Below are 12,549 nucleotides of genomic sequence, written 5' to 3' on the forward strand. Positions count from 1 at the left end.
CCTCCTGACCGGAGCCCAAGCGTAACAGTATGCCGAAGCCATCAAATTTTCCAGGGGAAGAGATGGTCTGTGTCCTGCCGGTGAGTCAACTTTTTCACTAATTCAAGATGCCTCCTTCTTTAAAGTTTTATACCTGCAATTCCTGTCAAACTTTGAATTATCCAAGCTATCAGAACTGTCTAGCCAGTGAACTTGTTGGTCAGGAACACTGGTCATGCAATAATTGCAACAAGAAAAATGTCTCTGTCTATCAGGAATGTTTGAACTGTCTGGCTCCTAAACCAGGGTGGTGGAAATGCTCCTGTCTTCCGTGTTTGTTACCACCAGGCAAACCCTGCCCCCGGTGTTCGGCTCTAGGACCAGCTGTGCCATTAAAAAAAGCTATCAGCTCTCCTAACCAGTATTCTGTTTCTGGCTCAACTAAAACGGACATTTTTGCTGGCAGTTTGTGGATAGAAAAACCCAGGACTTACCTGGCCAAGAAGGCTTCTGTGACACCAGTGCTAGAGCCTCAGGAACAGGTTTCTCTCAAACGGAGAGAATTGATTAACTCTAGCAGGGCTCTGCTGCCCACAGCTGCTGTTGAGACACTAACGAGCACATTCCCTAGACGTCCTAGAACTGCCTGTGCCTTCTCTAAACTGCTCCTCCAGAAACAAAATAAGGAGCCTCAGAGTGTGGCTCGAGGTATCAAGCCCACAGCAGTGCTACTTGAGTCTTCTATGTGCACTGCTTCAAACCTTGCTGCTCTGCCATCTGAGCCTGTTTCATCGCCCCAAGAGGGGGCCAAGCCTGCTGCCTCGCCCCAAGAGGGGGCCAAGCCTGCTGCCTCGCCCCAAGAGGGGGCCAAGCCTGCTGCCTCGCCCCAAGAGGGGGCCAAGCCTGCTGCCTCGCCCCAAGAGGGGGCCAAGCCTGCTGCCTCGCCCCAAGAGGGGGCCAAGCCTGCTGCCTCGCCCCAAGAGGGGGCCAAGCCTGCTGCATCGCCCCAGGAGGGGGCCAAGCCTGCTGCATCGCCCCAGGAGGGGGCCAAGCCTGCTGCATCGCCCCCAGGAGGGGGCCAAGCCTGCTGCATCGCCCCCAGGAGGGGGCCAAGCCTGCTGCATCGCCCCAGGAGGGGGCCAAGCCTGCTGCATCGCCCCAGGAGGGGGCCAAGCCTGCTGCATCGCCCCAGGAGGGGGCCAAGCCTGCTGCATCGCCCCAGGAGGGGGCCAAGCCTGCTGCATCGCCCCGAGAGGGGGCCAAGCCTTCTGCATCGCCCCGAGAGGGGTCCGATCCTGCTACAACGCCCGGAGAGGTGTTCCAGCCTGCTGTTTCATCCCGAGAGGGGCCCGAACCTGCTGCACCACCCCGAGAAGAGCCTGCTAAACCGGTCCTGCTGCCACCCCCGGAGGGGCTCAAACCGGTACCACTAACAGACTTTCTAACTCAGCCATCTGAGCCTGTTGAATGGCTCCAGCTGTTGTTGCCCTCGGAGGGGCCAGATCTCATCTTTGAGTACCCCCTGCTAAGATGGGACCCAGGAGGAGGGGGAGGTCTTGAGGAGGGGGTACTGTTACAGTTTTGGCTGCAGTGCAACCGCCTCACCACCAGGGGTCCCTCTAGTGCTGGCTTTCCGGACAGGCCCAGTCCATCTTATCTGTCCACTCTGTGCTCTGGGTGTGTCCTTATAACCCTGCCTGACAGTTGCCTCGGTGCTTCGGCATCGAGCTCACCTGGGCTCCCTGCTCTAGCCTTGCGCGGCCTTCGGGCCTTTCCTTGCCTTGCCCTGCGCGGCCTTCGGGCCTTTCCTTGCCTTGCCCTGCGCGGCCTTCGGGCCTTTCCTTGCCTTGCGCGGCCTTCGGGCCTCCTCCCTCGTTGTTCTCACCTGGCCTACGGGCCTTCTGACCTGCTTGCTCTGCTTACGGTGTGTGGCCTACGGGCCTTCTGTGTGTGTGTGGCCTACGGGCCTTCTGACCTGCCCTGCTCTGCTTATGGTGTGTGGCCTACGGGCCTTCTGTCTGTGTGTGTGGAGCCTACGGGCCTTCTGACCTGCCTTGCCCCGCTTATGGTGTGTGGCCTACGGGCCTCCTGTGTGTGTGTGGCCTACGGGCCTTCTGACCTGCCCTGCTCTGCTTATGGTGTGTGGCCTACGGGCCTTCTGTCTGTGTGTGTGTGGAGCCTACGGGCCTTCTGACCTGCCTTGCCCCGCTTATGGTGTGTGGCCTACGGGCCTTCTGTGTGTGTGTGGCCTACGGGCCTTCTGACCTGCCTTGCCCTGCTTACTGTGCCCTGACCAAGCCTGAACTTAGACTCTGCTCATTGCCGCCTGCCCTGACCCAGCCTGAACTTAGACTCTGCTCATTGCCACCTGCCCTGACCCAGCCTGAACTTAGACTCTGCTCATTGCCGCCTGCCCTGACCCAGCCTGAACTTAGACTCTGCTCATTGCCGCCTGCCCTGACCCATCCTGAACTTAGACTCTGCTCCTTGCCGCCTGCTCTGACCCAGCCTGAACTAGACACTGCTTATTGCTGCCTGCCTTGACCCAGCCTGGAACCAGACACTGTTTCTAGCTTCCTGTCTCTCTCCACCTGGAGCCACCCTGCTGGGTGGTGTTCACGCCTCCTGACCGGAGCCCAAGCGTAACAATTATCTGTCCTGGAACTACCAAAAACCGCCCAGCTCCCTCCAGTGATACAAACGTTTAAAACTGACACATCCCTCCCCCACCCCCACCCCCAAACCCATGGCTGGTGCAATGGTATTAGGTACCCAAGGTGAAACTTATAGCCTTGTACCACTTCCCCTCCCCATTCCACACACACAGTTAAGAGTTACGCTTTCCTATTTGACATGAAAAATATCAAAGTACAGTATTCTGCGGTAAAATATCCTTTACATTATATTTACATGCACTGTTGTGATGCCAACCAGAAATGTATTTTATTTTTATTTATTTAAAATCTTTTCTGTACCGTCATTAAGTTAATTTACCATCACAACGGTTTACAAAAAGGCATGTAAAATAATAAAAGTTGTTTAAGATAGATAACACATTAAAGATATGCCAATTAGGGATGTGCAGCAGGGACGGATTCATCCCATTCGGATTCGTCAAGGCCCAAATCTGTTGCCTCTGTTCTCGGGGGACCCCGATCCTTTTATTAGTTACATATGTATTCATTTCCCAAAAAAACCCCATCCCAACCCTTTACATTTAATTTACTACAACCCCCACCCTCCTGCCCCCCCCCAAGACTTGCTAAAAGTCCCTTGTGGTCCAGTGGGGGTCCTGGAGCGATTTCCTGCACTCGGGCTGTCGGCTGCCGGTATCCAAAATGGCGCCGATAGCCTTTGCCCTTACTATGTCACAGGGGCTATCGGCGCCATTTTGGATACCGGCAGCCGACGGCCCAGTGCAGGAAATCGCTCCAGGACCCCCACTGGACCACAAGGGACTTTTGGCAAGTCTTGGGGGGGGGGTCAGGAGGGTGGGGGTTTATTCGTTAGTGATATGTTGTATTCGTGGGGGTTCACCATAAGTTTCGTAACCCCCACGAATACAACAAATATGCCATATACGTTGCAGATTGCCAATACGTTGCAAACGAATGCACACCCCTAATGCCAATAATGAGCGTAACAGGGTTCTTTTAATATAAAAACTATTTGTTGAATTGTTTTCGTTAGTTTGATGTCTCTGTTGCAGTTCATATATAAGGTTAACAATCTAAGGTGTATTTAGCGGGGTAAAAAAAAAAAAGTAAAAAACTACATACTCAATGCTGAGTCTATGAAAAAAGACACTTGGAACCCAAATGCTATTAGGCCTATTGTGATGTATGCTGGGTGTGTTCTTGACCCTCCGAAAGCCTTAAAACACTAATACACTTCCTATTAGGAGATTGCCTCACCTCAGTGACACATTCAGAACATAAAGCTACCTTCACCAAATTCAGAATAGAGCAACCATAAAGTAGAATTACAAACGTGTAGACAAAAACTGAACTGGAAACGACAAGAAGCCAGACACTCTATGCAGTGCAACAGTGAAAAAGCAGAACCATCACCATTCCTCAAACATCAAACAATAAAATCATGAAATAAAATAAATACATAATCTTGATACTAAAAACATACTAATATTCTTTTTTAAAAAGCTGATAAATAAATGATCAAGTAATAAAAAACTCATATACACGTTTTTTTAAATGTCCCAAACACCAATAAAATATTTCAAAACAGCAGACACAGCAAATAATACCTGAAAAATAAAACTAAAAAGGATTTTAAAAATTCATGCTCTCCATACCTGGGAGCTGTTGATTTCTAGTCATCCCAAGATTGTCATGGATTAGTGGAAGAGGGATGCATAAACTTTCTCCTCTCTTTCTTATATACACACACATACACAAGCTGATACACACATACGCTCCCTCTCAGACAAACCTGCAGGCGTCTCCAGCTCTTCATTGGTTGGGAGATACCAGCATCCCCAGTCCCTCATCTTTATTTCAGCTGCTGGCAGGTTGGAATCCATCTGCAGCTCCCATTCTCTCACACACACACACACACACACACACACATTCTCACACTCACACATACCCACTCACACACACAGCTCCCATTCATACAGATGCACACACTGAAGGCAGACCCCCCTCTCTTTCTTTTGCCAGCAACCTCGGAGCCTCTCTCGTTCCTCTGCTGCCGCTGTCACTGATGCCGCATGGCTACTGGGGAGGCACCAATTGCTGCTATTGGCACTGAAGCACATTCTGCTGCCTCCTCTGTGCAGGCCCCGCGGTATTAAAAATTTGCAGGGTTTCCAGTTCCTCCATGCTGATCTCATACATTGCGAGATAGGCATAGAGAAAGTGCTGCTCTTGCACATTCCCAAAGATAACATATGCCAATCACTAAAAATTCACACATTTTTTTTTTACCTTTGCTGTCTGACCTTACTTTTCTAATTGGTTGGTCACAGGCTTTTTTTTCCACCTTCCCTTTCTTTGACTTTTGCCAATTCCTTTTACAGGGTCTCTTTTTTTTCTTTTTCTTCTCTCTCCACCTGCCTTCTTCTTTTCTTCCCTCAAACACACACTCAGGCTCTCATTCTCATATGCTGTTTCTCTCACACATATACACACAGGCACAGGCTCTCGCACTCACATGCTCCCTCTCATGCATAAATATACACTGTCTCTTTCAAATGCTATCTCACACAAACACATAGGCTCTCTCATATGCTGTCTCACACTCAACACACACAGAGGCTCTCACATGCTGTCTCTCTGATCATACAGGCTCTCACCCGCACACAGTCTCTCAACTCTCATATACAGACACACTCTACAGGGCCTAAGCCTCTCTTTCAGCTCTTGGCCTCCTCTTCGCGGGTTGCCATGGGATGGGCTCTGCGGTGGCCATGATCTTCTCAGACTGCTACGAAGTGGGCTCCACACTGGCTCTTCTACCGGGCCTCCTCTTCTTGGGACACCACAAGTTGAGATCCATGGCGGCCCTGCTACACTCGCTACTGCTCCTCTGCATGCAGCTGATGCTCCTTCTCCTTCCTGCCCACGAGGCTCCAGCAAAGTTTTTCTTCTGGGGCTGTGCAGGCAGGAAAAAGGTGGGGTATCTGGACATGAATTTTTCTTCAGGCTGTAGTGGGATGAGCTGCACCAAGGCCCCACCGATCTTCCTGCTGTGCGTGGCCAGCACACAGAATATATATTACTCGCCCTCCTGCTCCCCCCTTGGTACAAAACCGCTTCCTGCTTCTCCTGCCGCTGGTGGACCCAATCCACTGGCATCAGAAAAAGATAAAATCTTCCGCCGCTGTGGGATCAGGTCCACCAGCAGCAACACGGACCTCTCCCTTCTCTTGATGCTGCCCCACAGCGTATGCCGCCCCATGCAATTGCACGGTTTGCACACCTGGTGGTGCCGGGCTTGAATGTACAGAAAAGGATGTCCAAAATGATAAAGGGGCATGGAACGGCTCCCCTGTGAGGAAAGGCTGAAGAAGTTAGAGCTGTTCAGTTTGCAGAGTAGACAACTGAGGGGGGATAAGATAGAGTTCAAAATCATGAACGGACTTGAACAGTTTATTATAAATCGGTTTTTTACTCTCTCAGATAATAGAAGGCCTAAGGGGCACTCTATGAAGTTAGCAAGTAGCTCATTTAAAACGAATCCGAGAAAATTCTTTTTCACTCAGCGCATAGTTAAACTCTGGAATTCATTCCCAGGGGATGTGATTTCAGCAGTTAGTGTTACTGGGTTCTGACTAGCTATTTAATACAAAACACACATAACTCCTGGTTATTTTGCCTGCTTTCTGACTAGCTATTTAATATAAACACATTAAATAATATACCCCAATAGTTTATTTCTCCCCCAAAAGTTTTAAGTTCTAAAATTTCCTCAAGCAGTACTTACCGATTCTTTTCCGCCACCAGCAAGGCGATCCTCCCCTCTCAGTGCTCCCACTGCATAGTGGGTTTCTGAGCTCTTCCCCTGCAACATCTAAGGTGCAATGGATAACAACATATGAAGAAAGGAAGAAAGCCAGTATTTAAAGTGACGAGCAGTAACATCAGAGGCTAGAGGGCAGAAAAGTACACGCACTGGGAACAGATGTCAGGAGAGCAAAGCTTGGGTGCACTTATTACTTACTCGCATACTTTATTTTGAAAAGGATATGAAGCAAGTGTAAATTTGTGTGTGAACAATTCTGTGCATACCCAACTAATTGGGGTAGGACTTTTTAAGCAAACCTATATGCATAGGTTTCCCTTCAAAGTTTTTGGAAAAGTTTGCATATGCCTTGTACACAGAGACTTTACTGTTATGTGAAGACACTCAAAGTGACTTTGGGTAACACCTGGAATCTGACATAGGAGGAGGGACCATATTGGATGGTATCAGACAGAACGTCAGTGCTAACATAATATTGTATTATTTGTCTACAGATCAGCCTCAAGCTCTACGACTAGCTAATGGAGAAGGCCAATGCAGGGGTCGTGTTGAAGTTTACTACAACGGCGTCTGGGGCACAGTTTGTGACAATGGATGGGATCTCACTGATGCTCAGGTCGTGTGCAGGCAGCTGGGCTGTGGGTCGGCGCTTTCTGCCCCAGGAAATGCCTTTTATGGTCAAGGCACAGGAAGTGTCCTTCTGGGTAGCGTGCAGTGTACAGGAAGTGAACCCTATCTGTGGCAGTGCTTTAACAGTGGCTGGGCCACGAGTGTCTGTGGCCATGCTAGAGATGCTAGCGTTGTATGCTCAGGTAAATGGAGTTTATTCATCATATCTGCTTTATGTGGGTGCGTTTCTAGCAATTTATATCCATCACTACACTTTTATCATTACACAGAACAGATTCAAGATTCATTACCTCCAAGTAGCACTCACAACCCTTGGGGGAGACATGACCTAAGCATCGCTAGTGGCATAAGAAAGCCTGGACACCAGATAAGCACAAGAGCTAGAATTGGCTCTCACATGAGCTGCTCTGTGCTGTCTCACCTTCCCCAGGTCACCATATCCAGAGAAATAACTGAAGAGACCTGGAAGGAGGCCATTATGGCCCCCACATAAAGGAAGATTTAACTAGTCCCTGAGAGAGATTTTAAAAAGGAAGGATAAATGCAGACTTGACTTCTTTATAATAAAAGCGAAATATAGAAACATGGCAGAGAAAAGACCAATGCGCTGGTCACTTATCTGGGTATTCCTCAGGAGTATTCCTGATAAATCTGCTGCTGAATATATGCAGATAAAGTTAAGTGCAAAACTTTATTTATTTATAAGCTTTTCTTTACCGACATTTGTAAGGCACATCATGCCGGTTTACAATGAACTGAAAGGAGGAAAATACAATAAAACGCGGCAAGAGGGTTGGCAGGCTGGAGAGGGAGAAAAACGGGGAGGGGCGGGATGAGGAGGGAGGGAAGGAAAGAGGTAGAAATCAGATAGTGAACTGGGTACAAGGGGTGCATACCAGATAGTAGTGAAAGCAAAAAGAACTATGTACATCTTATGTATCACTATATACATTTTTAGAGATCATAAGCATCAAGGCTGCTAGTAAAATTGCATAAATATGTAAGGAGAGGATGCAGATACGGGTGCAGATAAGGGAAAGGAGAGGGATCTAGGGAATGGAGGCACTGAGTGGTGGAGGGAGGGGCGGGGGGGTGGAAAGAACACCAACATGGAAATACATTTCAAGGCGGACAAGTCTATCTTTGGTTTGTAGCACAGGTATTTTTCTGATAAGTATTATCCATGTAACATTAGTCTGACATCTCTCCATATCCACATTCACGGGCTCAAGTTTAGCCTCCAGCTCTGCTTCTTTTTATTCTGCTAAATTTTTAACACATATTGAGTTGTGGGCACATAATGTATCCATCCAGGCAGGGGAAACATTCAAATCTTGGCTATTGTCTGGCTGAGTCCAAAGGTTAGTCAGATAAAGCCTTTGAATACTGACCTGCTAGCATTTACCTGGGCTTCTTAGAAGCAAGTTATCAATCATTCTGACTCTATATTTCATCTGAAAATAAGAGATTGACCCTGAATGCTTTTTCTTTTTAGCAACTGCTGGATCATCTCCAACCAGACCACTAGGTAATGTGCAATGAATACCTCTTTCTGTCTTTATATAAAAGCTATGCAAAAAAAACAGTGTTATAGGTCCAAGAAGCAGCTACAGAGAGTCATGCCACTAACTCGTTGCCTAAAGTTATGGACTTGTTGTTGTGGACGCGGGGCCTTCAAGTCCTGTTGCGAAAGCGGGGGTGCGGTCACCTGGGAGGTGAGTGTGTACAGGCATGGGCGGAGCAGGAACAAGCTGGACCGGAAACAAGGCAAGGAACGTAGGAACTGGAACAAGGCAGGCTCAACCCTCCACTGGACCTACACGCACCAGTGAAACGCAGTAATGCAATGTTGGTCTCAGGTGTAGCTCTTCAGCCACCTGGTAGTCCTTCCGGACCCGCCGCTTGGGAACGACGAGTGCGTGAGGCCAGATTGGAGGCTGAGGGCAGGAACAAGACGAGACTTGGAACTTGGAAGACTCGGGCAAAGAGTCAAGATACTTGGAAGACTCAGAAGGGGTTATGTGGGACTTGGAAGACTTGGACAAAGACACAGGATACTTGGAGGACTCAGACGAGATTACGTGGAACTTGGAAGATTCAGATGAAGACTCAGGATACTTGGAAGACTCAGACGAGGATTCAGTAACTTGGAAGTCTCAGGCAAGGATTCAGAATGCAGGCATTAGTACTGGGTGAGTACTGCATAGCAGCGCCCCCTACACAGCCTCCCATGGCTGGTCGCGGACCATGCCAAAGCGAAGCAGACACCAGGTGAAGCAGTGGAACTTGAGACCGGAAACATGTCGAAAATTCAGGAGAGGCCTGCACCAAGGCGCGCCCTATGCAGCCGTCTGTGGCTGGTCGCGGACCACACTGAAGCGGAGCAGGTTCTGGCAGAGTCTTGGGCATAGATGGAAGCAAGCACAAGGTACTCCAAATACCAGGACAGGATTCAAGACTCAGAACTCGGATTTCAGGAACAGACCTCGGCATTAAAAACAAGGGCCTTCATGGTAGACTCGGTAAATGGTCCCAAGTGTGGAAACCGCTTGACATCTACATTACTACTCTTTAAAGTTCCTTTGTACTTTGCCCATGTGTGTACCTCAATTCCTTCCATATCCGTATTACACTACCTCTGCCATGTGGATAATGTTTATAGTGACTCTATTCTTCTTTTTCTTTTTTTTTTCTTTCTCTTGGTAGTCTATGGCGATCAATGGACTATACTGTGGTTTACTTCTTTTTATTTGCCGCCAGTCGTTTATAAGATGTTGTAATCTTACTTGTTTATACTTGGCTATGTGTATCATGTATTGTCATTGTACTACCTGAAAATTCAATAAAAATGTTTAAACTAAAAAAAAAAAAAACAAAAAAAAAAACAAGGGCCTTCCGGATACTTGCGCTGCCGACATGAGGACAGGTCTTGTGCCACAAAACACCCTACACATCCCCCCAAGGGCTGGTCACGGGCCATGACGGTGGCATGCCAGGAAAGGTGGACAAACAAGGAACCTGGAAGCAGGACGAAGAGCCGGAGGTGAGGACAACAGGACCAGGACTGGAACACGGAACATCAGGAACGTCTGAAACGAGGAACAACAGGACTACTGGATGAGGAACATCTGGACTTCTGGACAAGGAACAGATAACGAAGGAGCTCCGATGAGGAACAAGACCAGGAACATCAGACGAAGGAGACCAGGTACATCAAAAACATGGAACACAGAACTATCTGGACAGGAGCAGGTCACGGAAGACATTGACTGGAGAAGAGGAGCATGGACAACCATGGAACCCGATTCGAAGGCCCCGAGGAAGTGAAACAGCCCTTTTATAGGGCTGGACTAAGGCAAGGACTGATGACATCATCCGGTGGGGCCCCGGGCTTTTCCCAGCACTGGGCCTTTAAATGAAAAGGAGAGGGGCGCGCCTAGAGGAAGCTGGGAGGCAGGAAGTCAGTGGCGGCACTAATGCCATGAAGGAGCAAGGCCAGAGGCGGCTTCCTGCTGCGAAGGCAGGAAACGGTGGCGGCATCCTGCCGCACAATGGATGAAGATGGTGGCAGCTTCGTGCCGCAACGAAGCACCGGTGACCCCTCCCGCCGCACACAGCAGCATCAGGCTGCGAGGAGCGGCAGCGATGGCCTGGAGCGGTCCAAGCCGCAAGAAGGAGTCCTGTGGCATTGGCAGCGTGTCGGGTGAGTGGAAGGCCTGCTCGCGGGATGGGCTCTGCGAGCAGGATCGTAACACTTGTATGAGAAAATACAGTAAGTACTGGAAGGAATATAATGAGGACATTAGTGTTACTTTGAGGGAACATTGCTCTGAATTTGTCATTTAATTTTGATGAATTTTCAAAGGTGTTACATGTGTGAATGTAATGTAACCCTACCCCCGGAGGCAGACTGCACTCCGATGGGGCCATAAAAGATTTAGTTACTCTTCGGGGCTGGAACCGCTCCTGGCTAGCTAGTACACAGTCTCTTACCCACAGGGCTTAGGTCCTTTGTTAGTGGGGGCAAGAGGATTTATTCTTCTCAGAGGACAAGCAGGATGTTAGTACTCACACATGGGTGACATCATTAGATGGAGAACCGATGTAGAAAACTTAAGTCAAGGTTTCTTCAACTTTGTCTATGCACACTGAGCATGCCCAGCATGCCACTATTCGTGCGTCCACATGGGGTCCCTCTTCGATCTGTCTTTTTCTGTGGAGCTGTAAGCCTCGCGTTGTAAGTGAGCTCACTTATGCTGTTTTTAGTCTTGTGGAAAACTTTCCTTGTCTCGCTTTTTTTGCAGGGTTTTTTCTGTGATTCCATCACTGGGTCCAACAGGATAAACATCCTGCATAAATGATATAAATGATCTGGAAAGAAATACGATGAGTGAGGTAATCAAATTTGCAGATGACACAAAATTGTTCAGAGTAGTTAAATCACAAGCAGATTGTGATAAATTGCAGGAAGACCTTGTGAGACTGGAAAATTGGGCATCCAAATGGCAGATGAAATTTAATGTGGATAAGTGCAAGGTGATGCATATAGGGAAAAATAACCCATGCTATAATTACACAATGTTGGGTTCCATATTAGGTGCTACAACCCAAGAAAGAGATCTAGGCGTCATAGTGGATAACACATTGAAATCGTCGGTTCAGTGTGCTGCGGCAGTCAAAAAAGTAAACAGAATGTTGGGAATTATTAGAAAGGGAATGGTGAATAAAACGGAAAATGTCATAATGCCTCTGTATCGCTCCATGGTGAGACCGCACCTTGAATACTGTGTACAATTCTGGTTGCCGCGTCTCAAAAAAGATATAATTGCGATGGAGAAGGTACAGAGAAGGGCTACCAAAATGATAAGGGGAATGGAACAGCTCCCCTATGAGGAAAGACTAAAGAGGTTAGGACTTTTCAGCTTGGAGAAGAGACGGCTGAGGGGGGATAGGATAGAGATGTTTAAAATTATGAGAGGTCTAGAATGGGCAGATGTGAATCGGTTATTTACTCTTTCGGATAGTAGAAAGACTAGCGGGCACTCCATGAAGTTAGCATGGGGCACATTTAAAACTAATCTGAGAAAGTTCTTTTTTACTCAACGCACAATTAAACTCTGGAATTTGTTGCCAGAGGATGTGGTTAGTGCAGTTAGTATAGCTGTGTTTAAAAAAGGATTGGATAAGTTCTTGGAGGAGAAGTCCATTACCTGCTATTAAGTTCACTTAGAGAATAGCCACTGCCATTAGCAATGGTAACATGGAATAGACTTAGTTTTTGGGTACTTGCCAGGTTCTTATGGCCTGGATTGGCCACTGTTGGAAACAGGATGCTGGGCTTGAAGAACCCTTGGTCTGACCCAGTATGGCATTTTCTTATGTTCTTACTGGGTCCTTTTCTATGCCTTCCCATAATGTTTCTAGTCATGGTTTTTGGTGATTCTGGTAAGTTTCCTT

The 12,549-nt window shown here is 48.1% G+C and overlaps 1 protein-coding gene across 1 annotated transcript in view; it reads left to right on the forward strand.

The window, feature by feature from the left end:
• LOC115096252 (deleted in malignant brain tumors 1 protein-like) overlaps positions 1-12,549 on the forward strand; it is a 397,025-nt gene that overhangs the window by 231,251 nt on the left and 153,225 nt on the right. Inside the window, exons 20-21 of the mRNA XM_029610760.1 lie at positions 6,957-7,274; positions 8,588-8,620. Of these exons, the coding sequence (XP_029466620.1) occupies positions 6,957-7,274; positions 8,588-8,620 (351 nt within the window). The remainder of the gene's footprint in view (positions 1-6,956; positions 7,275-8,587; positions 8,621-12,549) is intronic.

The sequence above is a fragment of the Rhinatrema bivittatum genome, chromosome 7 (genome assembly GCF_901001135.1).
Source record: "Rhinatrema bivittatum chromosome 7, aRhiBiv1.1, whole genome shotgun sequence".
Lineage (NCBI taxonomy): Eukaryota > Metazoa > Chordata > Amphibia > Gymnophiona > Rhinatrematidae > Rhinatrema > Rhinatrema bivittatum.